This window comes from Nomia melanderi, chromosome 2 (assembly GCF_051020985.1).
Source record: "Nomia melanderi isolate GNS246 chromosome 2, iyNomMela1, whole genome shotgun sequence".
Classification (NCBI taxonomy): domain Eukaryota; kingdom Metazoa; phylum Arthropoda; class Insecta; order Hymenoptera; family Halictidae; genus Nomia; species Nomia melanderi.
The window spans coordinates 13,750,674-13,770,578 of NC_135000.1; the positions used below are offsets into that span (position 1 = coordinate 13,750,674).

A 19,905-nucleotide genomic window follows, 5' to 3' on the forward strand; every position below is an offset into this window, starting at 1 on the left:
GTATATTGTGCGTGCGATTTGGTCTTGATTCATTGTTTTATTGTGACTTGTGTAATAAAAATATTGTTTATACAAATATAATCCTTTTCTTCTATAGATATTGGTGATTACATAATACTTAAAAATAGTTATTAATTATTTGATTAGTAAAGTTCAGATTTTTAGAGATTATTGTAGATGTTAATTTTACATGATATTTGACTGTGCAAGTTTCCATTTTACATAGGAGGTTAAATCTTGTAAAATAATGTTAGAAATTTATATGAAATAAAATTCTATTTTTTTATATGCGATTTTAGTATATTATTAAAGCTTGAATTTTATAACTGTTTGAAATTTCGTATAGACTATACATAAATAATCAGTTCCACAACCTAAGTACATATGAAGTTATACCTACAAATACATGTTTTTATAATACTATAAATTATAGAAATTTAAAAGATTTCAACCATTATATAAATAAAAATAATTGGTATCATATTGTCCTTGAAACGAAAATTTAGCTAAGTAATCAACGTTAAAAAACTACTTAATATTTTTTGTATTAAACCTGATCCAAATTTAATTCCAACATCAAACTAAGAAATGTCAACAAATTTTGTTAAATATCTCAAAGACTATAACCAACAAGTAATTACTTGAATAAATGAAATTATTCAGAAAGTTGCCTTTAACAATATAATATTAAGCTTAACAAAATTTATAAAGTGTGCTTTAGGGCAAATAATTATTATTTACTCGTCCCAAAAACACATTTTTCATCCTGAAGTTGACATTATTTGTAATTCAAGGCATAGTACCTGTTCAAGAAGATTGTCGTTCTTATGTATCACAATAGAAACGATAAGGGTTTAACGTCGTGATATCGCCAATACGTGCGAAAACCAGCTATTAAAACGTCGACAGAGCCACCAATCATGCGATGTTATCGTGTGTAATGAAAGTAGTTCCAGGGCGCATAAATATGAAAGCATTCTGACTACCAATGAATCACCGAAATCTCGACGCTATACTCCTTTCGATAGAATATTCATGAGCCGTTAGTATCTCGACCAGTTATTCTTCCTTCATCCTTCCTTCCTTCTTTCACTGAATCCTTAAAAACTCATGTAAATACTTAAACTTGAAAACTTTCCAGCTACTTCTGTGCTACTTTTTGCAGCTGCCCGTAGAAGTTATGACGCACTGTAGGTACAAGGTTTAGCATGCGGTGATACTTTTACAATAAGTTAAAGTTACTACAGTTCTAGCGATTCAATTCTGGAAACAAGTGCACAAATATGTTGGAACCACCCATTAATTTGTCGTATGAAATTATTTTCTTGTGGCGGAAGATACGGGCTAAATGATTAAATTAGATATATGCGTCCATGTATAATATACATATATTCCTAGAGATTCAACAATTTGACGAAAACTTTTTGTCCAACTTAACCCCTTCAGACCTGATACACATTATAATGTATACTGTTTTACTACTTTCAATATGTGATAAAATATGAATATGACAAGTAACCATTGACTATGACAGGTAACCATTCTATACGCCCTATATTTGAACCTATTTCTATCAGAAAAGTAGTAAACTATCACTTTTTATTCACAATAAATGTCAGTACTGGCTGTGTATTGTATAGCAATCTTTTATTAGATAGGTACACATATTTTTGCGCGAAAATCAAGTCTGAAAGGGTTAAAAACAACATAGAGTTTGAAAAAACAATTTGGAGTACTATAGTCTGTTTTTCCAAAAGAACGGATCATATTTGATTATGTACTGTGATTTAGAGTATTTTGAGTTAGAGAAAATTATTATAATTATTCGTATACCTTAAGTTTCTTTTTTTAAAAGATAAATTATTAAAATAAGGTTGTATTAAATAAAGTTATGTTAAATATAATAATATGTGTATATAAATTAATGAAGATTTAGTAAACTTTTCTTCCTATTAGTGACAAGATAAAATCATAAATGAAAAATGTTTGTTTCCAAATTATTCGAACGTTATGTAAAGAGACTGCATCAACTTTAATTTGTATAAAGAAATAAAAATAGATAGTACCTACAATTTGTTTATAAATTTACTGAACTTTGGCATTTTTAAAGGAATTGATTACTGTTATTGAAAAGTCTTTATGCAATAGCCTCAAAGCATAGTACGAGTAAATAAGGAATTACTTCGTATGTGTAACAGTAAGTCGAAAAAGATACTTCATTTAACACATAATCGTCTTTAAGATTTTGTCTAATACACATTTATTACTAATGATAATAAAATTTTCTTGCATATCTTCGCTTTATGTTCTTAACTTTGACAACTGTTTAGGAATACAGATGTCTGCAAAGAAAAGTAACTTCTACTGTGTCTGCAAGTATTGTTAGAAATGAAAGTATGAACAGCATTTTAAACTTGTTAGTTTAATACTTGTAGAAATATAATTTCAGTAATAATTATTGCACATATTAAGTTCGTTAATGACTCAAAAAGCAACAAGAGAAAAATATAAAGACAACAAGAAACAAAAAACATAAAGATTCAATTAATATGAATAATTAATTTAAAAGAAACATAAACATATGACAGATCAATAGTTAAAGTAAGACTAAAATAAATTAATTGGTTCAAAATTATATAAAGCAGAATGGATAAAATGAGTACAAGCATTGTCACAAAATCTGTGCGAGTGTTAAACAGAGAGTTTGCACACACCAAAAAACAAGTTGCTAGTTCTTTGCGCTCGTCAGCAGAGTCGTTTACGAGTAAATAGGTGGTTCGTTGTATGCAAATTTAACAATCCCCGAAAGAGTTTCGCTTCAACAACAGTCACTAAGACTGAGCTTTGGATTAACATAGAACAAGAACGTTGTGATATCAACAATTCACGTGAACCAAAGGGTGTTCGTAATTTGCTTAAAATTATTACCACAGTTTAATAATAGTTATTATTTTCATAACTTAGAATATTAAATTATTACTTATTACTTTGAAAGGTATCTTTACTTTTTTTGTAGAACTTCTTCTTATTAATAATTAAACAAAAACACAATATAAATCGAAAAATTTGTTATCACTTTATTTTGCAATTCGTGTCTCTAAGGTATTACTAATTAGAAATTAAAGTGAAAATTAATATAGTAAGTTCGATATAAAACAGACATGACCAATGATCAAACTAGTCAGATCAAGACACATTAACTATTTAAATTAAACAATACATTTAAATGAAAAAAGTTCTATTTTATAATTTTGTTTTATTCTTTTCATACATAACAATAATTTCAATGTACAAATGATTCACACTTACGTATTCCTTGTTTCCACATTGATTCAGAAGGTTTATGTGCTGTAAAAGCATAATAGCAAAGGATATAAGGAATATAAGGAATAAGGTATTTTTGTATGCTTTAATAGATCGCGCAAACTGATGTTCTTTGTATATAATAATGTTTTCTATTTCTTACTGCCAAATATTTACATGACAAGTAACAAAAAACTCGTTCAAAAATCACATATTTTAACCCGTTGCCTTACGATTTATTTCTCACCTGTGATCGACACAACTAAGTAGTAAAATTAGACACACAAAGTCTCATTAATAATTCATTTTAAAAAAGTGATAAATTCTTGACATAACTTATATTTATGTTTGCTCTGAAGTATAATAATTGATAATAAGCATAAAATTTGATTTACCCATTCACTGACAGCCACGGAACATCTCGTAGTTTGCGATATAAATTTGGATTAATTGCTACTTTCCACGACCAGCAATTTTAGGAAAAAAATAAATGAGTAATAATAAATAATAATTAATTATTTATAATGAATTAAGAAATAATTTTGTTTTCTTTGAAATCAATTTTTGACATCCAGGGCAAGACGTTCTTAATTTTCTGAACAGCGTATGGGCATTAGCCTTGTCTGTAAAGTCACACAATCTGAATTATCCTATTATTAGTTACACGATACATAGCTCATATTCCGGATTGTACTATTGGTCTCCAATAATCGAAGGCATTCGGCATCTAAATGAACATGAAGGAGGGATTAAGAGGGAGGTTATGTTCTACACCAACCGTAATCCTAGCATAATAGACATCCTTGTATGATAAAGACCATGATGTTAAACTATATTTGGCTAAACTAATATTTATTCGTTTATTACCATCTTTACCACTGGAATTACCACACAGATCAAAATGTTCAATTCGAACATTTTCATTTCACAATTATCGAAAGTATGAAAATGCTTTTATGAGAAACTGTGAAGTAAATTCGCGTATTTATAATTCGCATATTTACAATAAGTGAATCCTTCTAATTTTTATAAGAAAGTATACATAAATCAATCTAATTTCTCAATAGTTCTACTGTTAAGAAGTGTTACAATGTTTAATTTTATTTTTAGGCATATTGATATCGAAGTTAAATTAATATATTAGGTGTAGTAAAAAATTTTTCTCAATTTCTTTTAAAGTTTCATTTAAAATAAAGTACAAATGCTTAATTATCAAAGTAATAGTCATTGTTATTTATAACATACTGCCATTTTGGGAGCCTTCAAACATCATCGCGATAGAAATGCATGAAACTTTGATGAAATCACTCAACTGAAATCTAGCCAACTGAAGCTTGTCAAAGAAAACTTTTTGCTACACCTAATACTTATTATGCGTTATAAAATAAAGATTTAAATCTCCATATCTATTTATTACCTCTATAACATATTGAATTAATCAAACATTCATCCTATATCAAAATTATTAATTTCAAAACCATATACATATGAAGAAACTCTGAATAATATCTTTATTAAATTTCAAAAAGAAAATTTGATTCAAATTTTGTTTTATTAACTATAACTTGAGAACAAAGCAAAATATATCTCTTATATGAACTTTTTCATTTTCTTGTTGTACTGAATTATTCCTAAATTTTTTCCCACGTGATATGAAACAGCCTGTATACTATCATAATCGCAAGGTTTTACAAGTAAAGAAAAAATTCTCCTGTATTAAACATTCTTAAGTATTCTGTATCATGTATAGGTATCTCTGAAATCCGTACAAGGCTAATATAGGTCAAAACACGACTGTAGTGGTCAGTTAGCAAACTAGTTGAAAATCAGCTAACTGCTTACAGTGGCGAAGCTTGTGCGGTTCTTCTCGGTACAAGTTCGTCATCACCAAAGCATGACGTGAAATTTAGATAACAAGAATTTTAACAGTATATGCACAATTTATACATGGCGAGCCACCTAAACTTTATTTATAAATAAAAAATGCAACGTTAGGTTACTTACTTTTGAATAAAGAATTAAGTTTGAAATGCCTAAACTTTGTTCATAAATAAATTTCAAACCTAATTCTTTATTCAAAAGCAAGTAATCTAACGCTGCATTTTTTTATTTTTAATTAAAAGATAAATCTTTACTACTATACTTTTTATCATTCAAGTTATTTTCTCTATACGCGTCATTTTGCATTAGCGAAACAAATTTAGAAAATTTATTAACTTTCATGAAATACTCTAAAACAGTTTTTGATATTGAAGTTTTTTATATTTTGTTTGCGAATAATAACGAATTACTACGTTTTAAAACAAAGCGAAATCGAGCAGGACACTTAGCCAAAGTATTATAATGAGCTGTAAAATTTGTAGATAAATAAACAATACTATATCTATGTTATTTATATTTGATATAGATAGATTACTTATTCAAACTCAAAAAAATATGAAAACTCATCATTAAATTTCATAATTAAACATAAGATAGAATCACCCAGAAATGAAGACACTTTTAAAAATAGCTGTTTCTAATTGTTACATACATATACATATTAGTTCTGATTGAAACAGTTTTGTGTACCAAGAAAATATTCGCAACTATTATTTTCCATTTGTGCATTGGTTCTTACTTTTGAGTTTGTACCAGTTATGATTCAATTCTACATTGCAATAACTGATATAGAACCTAAAAATAACATTTATGGAATCAAAACGATATCGATCCTGAAAAACAAAATACAAAACTGATAATGAGTTTAAGTTGATATATCCATAATAATTATGAATGTTTCTTAATTCTCATAACTCTTTCAAAAACCGCAACCGATATTATAATTACTTTTCATTCCTGGAATCACCGTGCGTTATATACTTGAAATAATATTTAATTTTCAAATTTTGTAAACATCACACCTTATTAACTACTTACTGCCAGTGATTCTGTATGCCTTTTCGATCCATTGCGCACCTTAGATCCACTACTACGATTTTTATGTTGCCTGAATGAGTTTTCTGCTAGGTAGAACTTCCGTTTCCTCCTCCGTCTATCCGTCGTTGCACCAAATTTAGGGTTAACAAGGGAAGTACCTGAGGTGAGCTCCCCTCAGCCGATCTACCCCTTTTCGATCATTTAAAAAATATAAGTAATTAAGGATACGTATTTATGAAAAGAAATTTCTATAATTATCAAGTGCTTTATTTTTATAGAAAAGAAACTTTAAAAATAAAAATTTTTTTAAATTATAACTCCTAACAATAAATTTATAACTATTTAAACAAGATTATAGATGAATATAATAAAAACATATACGATAATATTTTTCCATGCTAACAGTAAACACAAAATAAATACACAATCAAATCTATGAAACTATTACAAAAAGAAATAACAAATTACAAAATATTATTTCGTTAATTAATTTTACTCTTATCTTCTTTATACTTTGTATGTATATAGGTATTACAACAATAATGGAATGTAACCTTGAAATTCAATATGGTGGCAAGTTTTACTAATAAATTTACATCGCACAAAAAATGCAGAATCACCTGTACAAACCATGACACGAAATTTTGTAATATCCTATACAGTAAATAATGAATAATAATAATAATTATCTAGATGAAGTATTCGGTTAACAAGAATTCATTCCATTAAATATTTTAAATTAGTATATATTAGTCTTATTGTTAACTAAATATTTTCGAATCATATTAGGTCATGCTATAAATAATGCGTTTCTTAAATATTTCTTTAATTTCGAAAAATAAAGATGAACAAAACTGTTTTCTATCTAAAACATATTAAAAATGAAAGAAATATAAAAATCTGCATTATTTATGAGATAACTCAATATTTACGAAAGACCATCCGCGATATAATGCTCAACTCTGATACGAACTATAGCGCATCCAATGGCTCAGTAACTGTAAACAGAAGCATGCGATGATCATTTTAGTCAGACGATTTCGGTAGGATAGGATAGAGTAGGATTAAACGGACAGAGCCAATAGCCGGAGCCGTTGCATGTATGACGTGCTTAGTACGCTGACGTTTTGTTTATCCGCACTGACTCGACTCGTTGAGCAGACGACGTGTTTGCTGAGTCCCTTGCATCAGGATGATTTCGGTACTGACATTTAACAAGCGTAGCATTCCGCATAATGTGTGTACCCTGAATTACTTATATCAGTGTTGTTGGGTTTGGGAAAAAAGAAATAATTTGTGGATCAAACACACTGCATTTATTTAATAAAGATTACAGTTAATTCAACACATGGTCATACAACGTCAGAACAGACAATTAGAAAGTAGAGAACATGTGTAGGATGCGACTATGTGGGAAATTGTAATAACTCCTTCTGTAATAATTTCTTTGCTTATCCTGTCGGACTCTCTTCTGTCATACTGCCATATTGCCAAATTGTTCAACTTCCACGTACTTTTAACGTTCACCTCCAATCACTTTTTCTTTCTTCCACTTGCACCCTGTCTCTTGCATCCATAGCTAGCATTCTCGAGGTCACGTCTACACTTTCTAAATCACGTTATTCCCACGGTCTAGTCGCTCGACTCTAAACATTCTTTCGTTGCACATCTTCACCCACTCAATACAGCCCTGTCTGTAGCCATGCTTTCCCCTAACATATCATCCCGTTGCAACATGACACCAGCCACACATCCAACCAGTCGTCCATTCATACCTTAAGAACTAAGCATTACAATGTAGGCATCTACTGCATTGCAACCGGTTGACAGACCCATCGAATTGCGGGTGGTTGTTGTGTGCGTCGCAGCGCGTTTTCATTCCTACAAATATTTAGTAGGCTAGACTGCAAAGAAGGAGGAAGAACTAAAAAGAAAAGTAATCATAAACATATCATTAAAATCATTAAAAATAAAAATAAAAGTAAAGTAAAAGTAGAGACCTGGCGGGTAATTGAACGGAAACCGCGATTGTCATTCCAATAAGTTTAATATGAATTCTTTAACCCCTCGGCCTATAATATCGTGTTAGATTAGTGGTGAAGATTTTAAACAGAACTCAACAAGCATAAATATTGCTGAATTCTTGTAAATTCAAATAAAATATTATTCTTACGTTATCAATTATTATACGTTAAAACAAATATGGACACAAAATAAACCCAGAATATTTCTCCTTTTTTGATAAACTATTGATGAGAAAGTAGTTGCATCGATCACAATTGAAAAATAAATTGGAGGACAAGGGATTAACAAACAATTATATAAATATATTAACACACAAAAATACAAAACACATGCAAATCATGCACGTGTTAAATTCACCCGCAACACATTAGATCGATTATGTTATCATTCATTCAACATCTTTAAAATGTAATCTTTGAAATTATAAGGTAATTGTATCTCATATTACATGGGCTGTAAGAAAACGATATTGTGCAAAAGTACGTTAAGATCAGAGGTGGGAGGCACCTCAGGTACTTCCCTTGTAAGAGAATATACTTACAAAATGCACAGTGCAGGAGATCTTCTATCCCAAGTGATCTTGAAGATCTTCGCTCTAGTGGTACTTTTACGAGCGCTCCGACCCAGACTTTATCGTTTGGACATAAGCCTTGTTCCGTCAGTACGAACAGAGAACACATACTCGCAGACCCTGCGAGTCAAAATCTTGTTAGTTCCTTGTCTGGTCTAATCTTGTTAGGTCAAACGAATTGAACGTCCGACACTGTTTTCCATCTCATCAATTTTTTAACCTCCTACTAATTGAATAAAACCATGTCGCGCAGTAAAACAAGAGTATCATTTTCATTCTAGAGTACTTGTATCCGTGATACATTTTGAAACTGGGTTGCATACTTTATTTTATATTTTATATTTTATATTTTATATTTTATATTTTATATTTTATATTTTATATTTTATATTTTATATTTTATATTTTATATTTTATATTTTATATTTTATATTTTATATTTTATATTTTATATTTTATATTTTATATTTTATATTTTATATTTTATATTTTATATTTTATATTTTATATTTTATATTTTATATTTTATATTTTATATTTTATATTTTATATTTTATATTTTATATTTTATATTTTATATTTTATATTTTATATTTTATATTTTATATTTTATATTTTATATTTTATATTTTATATTTTATATTTTTATAACTGCGGTATGAATAATAGCATTAAACAATATTAAAATTAAAGCTAGCATTGTGAACAAATTTTAACTTCCAATTCAATAATAATATAAAAATGCATTAGATTATTAAATTCGTCCTAGTTAATTACAAAAAAATTATATACATTTTCACGATACGGATTCTAAAACTAATTGTAAATAATCTATATAAGGATTAATAATTCTAAAAATTAATATTTAAATTCACATCTAATTTATGAGACAGACATACATTATACAAATGTTTAATTGTTACAGATTTATTTTGTAATTACTTCGTTCTAGCCCTTATTATCAAAAAAGTTTAAATCCATCAGCATAAACTTCAGAATAATGTAATTTAATTTCATTGCGAGTTTCAATCCAACGTTTATTAACATTTTATTATGGTTATTATACTATTGTTTATTGAATTAATATGTTAAATATTAACGCTATAAACGAATAATCATTTATTGGTTAAATAAAATACATCTTTGAACAATACCAATAGTTAAAACTATATAAGTTTTCAAACAGATTTAATAAACTTTATTAACGTACTTCTAAAACACTGTAATAGCGGAACTTACCTGTAATATAAATTATAGTTTGTAAAACCTTGCAATAAATGTCTTCATGTTAGCAGAAAGATTATTTCTGCGTCATATGGTAGACTGTCAGTCGCATATGGCTGACTCAACAACCGTTGAATTTTGGTGAGGGGTGAAATGGTACTTCCGGCAAATGACGATGTGCTGCAAAAGGAGACATAATAAAGCAAATCTTTTATAGGAAAGGTGAAACGTTTTGTGCTCTTTGAGAAACGCATCTTTTATTATACCATATAGGAAATATTGTACCTCATCGTACACTGGCTGACGAAAATATATTACATTTCATTTTTACGTTAACACTATGTAGGTTTACGGAACGCTTCAATATGACGCGTATTGAATTTTATGAATATTATTTACGTCGATTTTTATTGGTGCAGTTACACGAATATGTATTGTAGTTGTCTATCTTCAAACATCTAATTCACAAGATTTAAATAAATGAACATCCATTTTTATGGAAATAATAGAATAAACTGTAAAATAAATTTCCATCAACCTAGTGTTAACAAAAATGTCAATATTTGTATTACTAATACAGTATACACCTTAAAGAAATGCAAAGACAATACATTTACAAAATATATGTTTTATGATAATGTATTAACAGAGTAAAAACAGTGAATAAAGGTAAGCCTAAAAATTAATATTAAATTTGTATGGAATATATAAGGAACAATATAAAAATTGGAAATTTAAACATTAACATTTAATTATACTCGTTTTTCGTTAGACATCTTAGATTATTATCATTTAGGTAATGATTTATACTCACAGTCCTTATATTTTTTTATTCGTCTTCCTTGTTACATTGTCACAATTTATAATGACGTATAATAAGCCTATATCATAAATTTGTTTTATGAAACTCATTATAATTATTCAGCTTGTATTCATGATACTACAAGACATTAACTCTAAATATACATCTATTATTTAAGTTCATTCAAATTCAAAGAAATAAAGTTTACCAAGTTTTCTAATTTTAGCAAATGAAATTCATTTACAATTTTAGTCAAACAATTTATGTAACACTATCTATTATCATTATAAATCCACAAAATTTTATCATTTTTTCATTTCATTCTGCTGACTAAGCTAAGTTTTATTTACAAAAAGATCGGAAAGGTTTATTAGCAAAATATTTATAGTTTTAAAACATCTCTATTACTATATACATACAATTCTGTTAGTGACGCAGTACCTAGTGGCAATTAATGCGTAACATTGTGGAAATTCCCTCGATTGCCATTGCTGTCAATAAATCCTTTCACAGGTCCCAAAGCTACGTTCTGTAATGGATTTGACAACGCAATAAACAGTTTGCTTTTATTGTAATTCGCTTACATTTTACTTCATTTTATACTATCACAATTTCTTTCTATCAATATTTGTGCATTTAAATCAAATGCAATCTATTTTATTTTCTATACAAAATTCATACATGATAACTTTTTAAATAATGTCCATATATCAGTTTACTTCATCATTTTTGATCTTTTGTAAAAAAATTAATTTCGTAGGATATGGAGATTGATTAATGTTATTCGATAATTAATAATATTCCGTCCTAACAAAATTTAACACATCAGGTAATAATACACATAAAAAATGTGATACATAGAGGTAAAGTAGGGACGGCGTAGATATATGAGTATGTTTATAATTTTCATATGTAAAAATCTAATATAATTTAATATTACAAAAAAGTGCTGAATTAGATAAACTTACACTTCTCTATTTTATTCTGATAAAGCTAATAGAGCACAATGTATATTTATACTACTCGTTCTAATATCTGAATTTCTGTACACATATTTTATACCTTACCTACATATGAGAAGTGGTGAATTTATAAACATGTAGTTTCAAACATTACCTGAAACAAATAACATTAAAAATAAATATTACTCAATTTTATTAGACCATTTCTTATTATAATTTGCTTATAAAATAAAAGAACGGTTTAACATGTGGAGTTTTCCGTAAATACGTTTATTTAATTAATTATTTGTAGACTATAATTTTCTGTATCATTCATTTTATTTTTTGCATACAAATTTTACTTAGTTATAAATTATCCTTTTTAGACTTTACACTGTAAATGTCTGAAGACTTTCCTGTTTAGGATACATTTAATCGATAAAAATTTGCAATTTATGTGTCAAATACTTTTTTAATGGAAATGTTATTTTTATATGCATACTGTATAAATGAGAATAAATTATTCATACAGTAGTGTAATCCATACAGTCTGTCATGCTCAACACGATAAGTGTCACATAAATCGTCGCCGGTACATGATACTCTTGTGTTTCAAGCCATTAATAGTTTTTCGAACAGACCGTTAAATGATCATTTTGACATCCAGTGCGACTAGCAATGTATTGCAACAATTTGATGAAAATTTTATGCATTTATGGCAATTGTGAACCGTATAAAACAATCAAATTGGAAAAAATAAAATAAAAAAACATTTTCACCGAAATTTAACGTAGTCTCTATAATAATCCATATCACGACAAAAAATCTGATCGTACAGAAATAAATTTTTATTTAACAACAAATTCAATAAATTACTTTAAAGAATTATTTATTTATATAGAAATCCACATGTAATGGATAAATAACCCTTTATTTTCTTTGACAATATTATATAAAACATTCAACTAGTATGACGAAGCATTTCAAAGACTGTCGACGTGGAAACTGAAGTTCAATCCATTGCTTGACTAATCAAAATAAAGAGAAATATGTAGCTTTCATAAGTTAATTATGTGAAAAATTAAAAAAATGAGAAGTAAATAATATTCTATTACTATCGAAATACATATATCGCTCTCTGAATTATAATAGTTACAAATTTCATAGTCCCCATAATACATTAACTTAAATTTCATTTTGAAAATTCTATTAATACGAAGAGTTTAATTTCTGCTAGTAACTCATTTTATTATCGTATAATATTATATCGTGCAACATTTTCATTAACCGCAATTTTGAACCCACACAAAACTAATATCCATATTTCCCCTTGGCTTGTTTCAGATACTAATAAAACGCAGTCCACCCGAAGACGCACTAACCAACCATAACATTCGGATATAACCATTATGATAATTCTGAGGATCCCACCACATCGCTTTAAATTGTAAAAAAAAAGAAGCGGCTGTGTTAAACCAGCAGTGTAAAAGTCCGCGAATTTCCGTTTCACTTGTTATATATGCGTTTAAGCCACTAAAACGTCCGTGGGTTGCGGATATTTAATCGGCAATCACGGTGCCCTGAGAAATTATTAAAATACTTTATCTTTGGAGAGAGTAAATAGCGTGATATTACGCGATTAAGGGTGAGTACGTAATAAACTTAAGAAACTCCACTTTTTCTACGCCAAGTCCAAACTTCTACGTGAGGCTTGATCACAGTGAAAACCGATAATGGATTTTGTCTCTCCAGAAAATAGTCACATACGGATTACCTTAAACGTCGTTTTTCTTATTTTCGTGCTGATTCGCCTTATTATCTAATATTTGTATCTAATAATAGCGTTGTCTAAACCATTTTCGTAACATTGATGGTCTTTATCAACATAAACTTCAATCAAGACAATGATCTACAATGAGATCCAATAACGAGACATGGTCAAGTGCACGCGTACTCGGCGAATATTCAAAGTCGATTTTCTCGAAAACAAACTCTCATATAAATAAATTTTACTGCATATTTTCAACTTATTTTTTTATATAGAATCAGCCCCAATTCGGTTATACGATAATTATTGACAATAATGTTTCCTCACCGGTTTAAATGGCTTTGAAATATATGGTCAAGGTCATCGTTCGTTGTGTTCCATATAATATGTGTACTCGAACTTCATTTAAATAATAGTGGTTGGTATTAGTGGGGCTAGATTTTCCGTGTTGGGGCTGCAAGTTTCGCCGCTCCCTCCCCTTAGATGAATTTTAGCCCCACTAATACCAATTTCCATTATCTAAATGAAGTTCGAGCACACATATTATAAGGAACAACTCCAATAAATAAAAATGAAGACGAACAATTCTAGCGTAATGCGAAACTTTTATGCTTCATAACTTTTGAACCAATAATCACTGCTAAAAAGTTTAAATTTCTGAGTGTACAGAATAATAATCTTAACAATATGTTTCAAACTCAAGGTCATACAAGAGTAAATAACGTTTACTCTTTTTGTAAATATTCACAAAAGTTGCTCATTTGACGACTAATTTTTGCGATTATCTGAGAAACATGGCGGTAACATGTGTAAGAAAAGGTTGTTCAAAATTAAATCTCTCACGACATATTTCGAGGTCATCCAAATCGATGAGGAATCAGGGTTGCAAATAATTATCGGTTGTACCACCAGTTATAGGACACCCTGTACATTTTCGGAACCTTTTCAATCCCTGATTTACAGGACACTCGGAAGAAGACTGCGACTGCGGTATTAGGCGTCTGCGGGGCCCTCCTTGAAGGAAAGGAGCTCCGCGCGGGAAGGGGCGCGTTAACGTACCCCTGGGGCCGCCGTGGTGTTGTCCGCCGGGGGTGGCGGTGGCGGTGGGGGTGGAGGTGGGTGCAGACGCCGTGACTTGGAACGTCGTGGGGGCGGTGGTCGGGGGGCCCCCTGCCTCGCCACCATCAGTTCCTCTGTTGCCGGAAGTGCAGGAGGTTGTGGGCCTGTGGTGGGGCTCCCCTCCTATAAAAAGCGTCAAGGTATCTTCTTCAACCGAAAAATTGTAGTAGAAAAGGAATTTTTATTTGAATAATATCTAATCTATGTAGATTCACTATCAGAATCACTTATATCGCTTATTCTTCATGTTTACTTTTATTGTATAATGTCGTATACAATAATAACTACTTTACTAGCGTTGTTATTCCTGTTAATCTTTTGTTATAAGTATCACAAGTAACGTTCACACGAAATCAGTATTGTGAAATGGAGAATACATGATGGGTTACAAGTTTGAGAATATTTCTTCCATATTTATGTTTTGAATGAGTTATATAGAAATAGATATGGTGGCTGTAGATACTATAGAAGTTAATAGAAGAGTATATTTATGAAAATTTATAACATAAAATAAAGGAAATTCGTAAAATTTTATTAAATCTTATCGTAATAATAGTACTTAATCTTTGTAATTATCATTAAAAAATCTTAGTGAATGATTTATGAGAAATTTCTCTATAAAGGTTTAACAGAAAATATCAGAATTTTTATATTATTTTACCTTGTCTTTGTACTTTATCTTACTTACTGCCGATGTATCTCATTTTCTGTTCTTTTCGGATAGTAGAAGTACAGTCAAAGTTGACATAATAAAAGTAATGGATAGCTTTTAAACCATAAACTTTTCTTTATCCTACTAACTTTTAACTTAAGAAAACACCTAATAAAAGAGCAAAAGTTATTTACAACTTCCTAAAGAATATTTTTTCATTTTTCTTTAATTAGTATCTTACTTACGTCACATAGTAAAGAAGATAAAAGGTAACTCAAGAAACTTTTTGCTTTATTTAATATCAACCGGAAGCTCAAACTTGTAAACAAGAAAATATATTTATGTTAGAAGTTTTTATGCAATTTTCAATATAATTTTTTTAATCCATAATATGCTTCAACGAAATATAATAAGATAAATGTTGATATCATTGACAGATTATTATTCTAATAAAAATTTCCTCTTACATTTACAAACACAAAATTTGACAAGCTTTATCATCAGTCATTGTTGTCATAAAATTTCATTCAAATTTATTTTAAACTCAAGATCAGTAAAAACCTCGATAATCATATTGGGAAAATCATGCTTCATAAACTTTTAATTATGAATGTAAAAAAATAATGTAAGAAAATACCTTTCACACATTTCTTTACAAATAGCTGAGGTTACGTTTCAATATAATCAAAGACTTTCATCAATCGTGAGGAGAACACCAGTTTAATGTCCTGACCGAAATGCACCAAAGTTGAATATATTAATAAATTGGTAAAAATTTGTACTACAAATTATATACATTATAACATTTCGCAAAATATGTTATATCATGAACATTTTACAAATAATTTAATTTTACATCATTTATATAAAAATCATATTTTTTGAATTCACATTATGTGAACTTATGCATAATAAACAAGTATTAAAACCACATCATACTTATCTACTAATTAAAACAATTAATGTATAGCTATAGATATTAAGAATAACTCAATTATAAATACTTCTTTAATTTTACAATTGCAGAGTACATAAAAGCTTGGTTCTGCAATTATTTTAGTATTGAGAAACTACAAAATTGTATGTAAACGTGACATTAATTTAATTTGTTGTATATACGTAAAAATAGGAGTTCAAGATTAAAGTTTTTTCGTACAATCACTACAGAAATAGCATACTTCTATGGATTAACAGTGTCGATTTTCATAGGACAATTTTATTTTGTTATCACCTTGTTACCAAATCCACAAATTATATGTCATGCGGTATCGTATTTTGACACGCAGTGCGTCTACTTAGTGATGCAGGCTGCCCTTGCAAGGTAGATAAATCCTACGTATCATATTCCATGTCACAGCATATCTAGGTCATAATGATCAACCTTTACATTACAGGCATATACGATACTTAAAAAGAACTATGATGAATTCAGTTAGAAAACTATTTGCTCAAACATAGATAATTTGTTACTGTATTGTTCTATTGCATATCTGTTATATTGGTATAAAATTAAATAGTACTTGTAGTAAGAACGCAGTATTATATAAAAATAAAGAGGATTGATAAAGAGGATTCATTAATGGTAACGGTCAGTAAACTAAAAGGAGTGTAAATAATACTAATTTTATCGTTTCCCATATGATCATTTGTTTTACTTTTAATTATACATAAAACAGTTTGACACTAATCCTGCTCGGTACATCACTTGATAGATATTTATTTTATATTCAATTTTAAGATAGAATCGATCAATTTTTTAACTTTAATAAACAAATCACACAATTTATTATTTACTTTAACGCCATAGATACATTATTTTTTATATTCTGTATTATTTTTAAAAGCTATACGTTGTAAATAAATGTGAAATATATTAAGTAATACCAATTACTTTGAATTCACACAATTTAATGTTATTTTCATAAAAAATAAATCATTATAATAGTATCTTTTGTCCCGGATATAAAAAGCATTTGTTTAGATAAGTATTACTTAAATTAAAATTTCTATATTGTCATTATTATTTTATTCGTTACCGAAGTATTATAATAAAATTATCGACAAATCTACCAATTATCTCTCAGAGTATCAGGCATACCAACATTTTATAACAGTTTAAATAAACGTTTCGTACAAAAGTGTAGATTTTATCGCGGTAGCAAATTAGAAATTTCATTAATGAAAGTGAATTCCAGTACTGTCCTGCCACTGGTAGTTCCAAAAAACGGGTATCACTATTACGATTGTCAAACGCTTAAATTTGCGGCCCAATTACTGCTCATTTAATGTACAAATGAGTGTGCCCCATTACGATCAATCGTGCGCATAATTCGTGTCTGTAACTACCGCCTCGAATTATTCCGAGTTTATTACAAACCAGTCGCGTATTCAGCGAGGTTTATTGTGTATATTACGTATATAGCGTGAATTATGTAAATGCTTTCGTGAGCAACCATCGCAGTAACAAATTTATTGATATTTTGGCACGCATCATTAACGTAGCTACCAATCACGGTTAGCTTTACGGAAAAAGTTGGAACAAATAGTATATAATTCCATTTTGGTTTCAAATTTTATTACAGATATAATGCTAACTTGTTACTCCCAATAAGTTAGTAAATATTTTGAAACAAATACTGTATCCATCAAATTATACGTATGAACAATACTGTATGTATAATATTCTATGAATTACCGAGTAATTTATTATGCTTTTTGTATGATGAAAATGTAGTTTAATTTTTACTCACATTTGTTTCTTCAAGATTGCCGAATTTAGAAGTATTTCCCAAGCAAATATCTGTACTCAACAAGTAGCTTCTAAATACGGAATAGGCGCAACTAGTGTATTCATACAACATACCGAGAAATGAAAATATTCTTCCTTTATTACTCACTTTCTTTCATTCTTACTACACATATTGAATGTTTATATAACTGAGTGTAATGTAGATTAATTTTAACACAATTGTGTGAAAACCGACTTTAAGGGGGTATTTTCAATCTTTAAAAAATCTTAATTTTTTATTATGCTAAAAGCAATAAAAAAAGGCTAAAAGATCACAACTTGTACTTTAAACTGTCGCCATTTCTTAAAATAATTAGATATTTTAATCCTTTTAGTAGGGGCTATAATCATACTCATACAAAAGATAATCACACTTTGTTTTTTTGTTTCCGTTCACTACAGCAGCCAAAATCAAGTCAACCATCAAAACATGATCATTGAAAATGACTTTCTTTAACAACGTGTAACACCAATACTTTCACATACTTTGTTTTTAAAAAAACTCAAAATATAGTTCAAATTTCTTCAAGTAAACGTCCAGATTTAAAAACAAAAATTTCTAAAGTAAGCCTAAAAACTATCGTCACAAATAAAAATATCTGCTTCAGAAATTCTGAAATGATTGTTGACTGATTGATTGTCGACATAAAACATAATATAATTTTCATTTTTATTTTCATTTCTTTGGTGGTATCCATGCAACTATTTCACTTTAATGTAATTCAACAACATTTACTTTAATTACTGATTTTATTTTATGTTTCATTTTTTATCTCTTTCATGTAACTATATTTAATTTTAGTAATAGAAAACAATTCTTTGAATAATATTAAACTTCTTCATTCGTATAGTGTTTATGAGATTATAATTGTACATATGTCTCTATTTAACTCTATTGTTTACATTTGTGCACACAACAATATTTTTTTCATAAAAGTTATCGAATAATTGTTTCATTTACAATATATTATAAATATGTTGTCATTACTATTTATGATTTTATTACAATTACCTTGAATTATCGCACATTATTTTCTTGTCGACATTTACTTATGCATCTTGTGCACACACTCATCTATATTCGTTGTCCCATTTATACGTATGCAAGAAAAATACGAATCAAATTTAATGGTCTGAAATATCATCAAAAAAACAAGTAAAATTAATTCTTGTACAATTTTATGAAATACAGTATGGATATGTAGATATTTCATTTTTAATTTTTCACAGTTTTACCGAACTTTATAAATAAATTTTATGTAATCACTTTTTTTGTTCTTTACTGTTGGTATAAATTATTATATTTCGTTAATTTAGTTTTGATTTTCACATAGTTTTAAGTGAAAAGTGTGAATGTCACTATTATATGAACAAAGCACTCGGGTTCAAATAAATTATAGGACTTTCTCAAGATTTAGTCGTGAAAGTAAAACAACTTAAGTATATATACTATTTATAGCAAACAATAAATAAAAAGTACAAAAATTGAAATGTACGTATAGTAATAATAGTATCTAAATCATTATAAAATATGTATATATCAATACACTTGCCCACTCTCTTTTACTATATTTGAATAACTTGATTATAAATAATCACTATATTTTAACCTATACTTTTTTTACAAAATATTTGTATTAATGAAATTCTTGAATATCATTAACATATTTTCTTCTGTTTTTCATAATACACAATAAATATTTAACTTATATTACCATTGCATTAATAAATAATCTTAAATTAAGATATTACAATTAACACATATAAAATTTAATGATATCTTGTATATGTTC

At 28.3% G+C, this 19,905-nt stretch overlaps 1 protein-coding gene and 1 long non-coding RNA gene across 2 annotated transcripts in view; one reads left to right on the forward strand and one right to left on the reverse strand.

Moving 5' to 3' along the window:
- Positions 1-7,491: 7,491 nt before the first annotated feature.
- On the reverse strand, positions 7,492-10,470 carry LOC143176933 (uncharacterized). The gene is made up of 3 exons (XR_013001490.1): positions 10,058-10,470; positions 8,789-8,938; positions 7,492-8,146 (listed from the first exon to the last, which is right to left on the reverse strand). It is a non-coding gene; the product is annotated as an uncharacterized LOC143176933 (long non-coding RNA).
- Positions 10,471-14,613: 4,143 nt separating this feature from the next.
- The window catches only part of LOC116431943 (A-type potassium channel modulatory protein KCNIP1), a gene marked incomplete at its 5' end in the record, with an annotated part of 88,028 nt that continues 82,736 nt past the window's right edge, over positions 14,614-19,905 (forward strand). The window contains one exon of the mRNA XM_031988111.2: positions 14,614-14,812. Within this exon, the coding sequence (XP_031843971.1) occupies positions 14,614-14,812 (199 nt within the window). The remainder of the gene's footprint in view (positions 14,813-19,905) is intronic.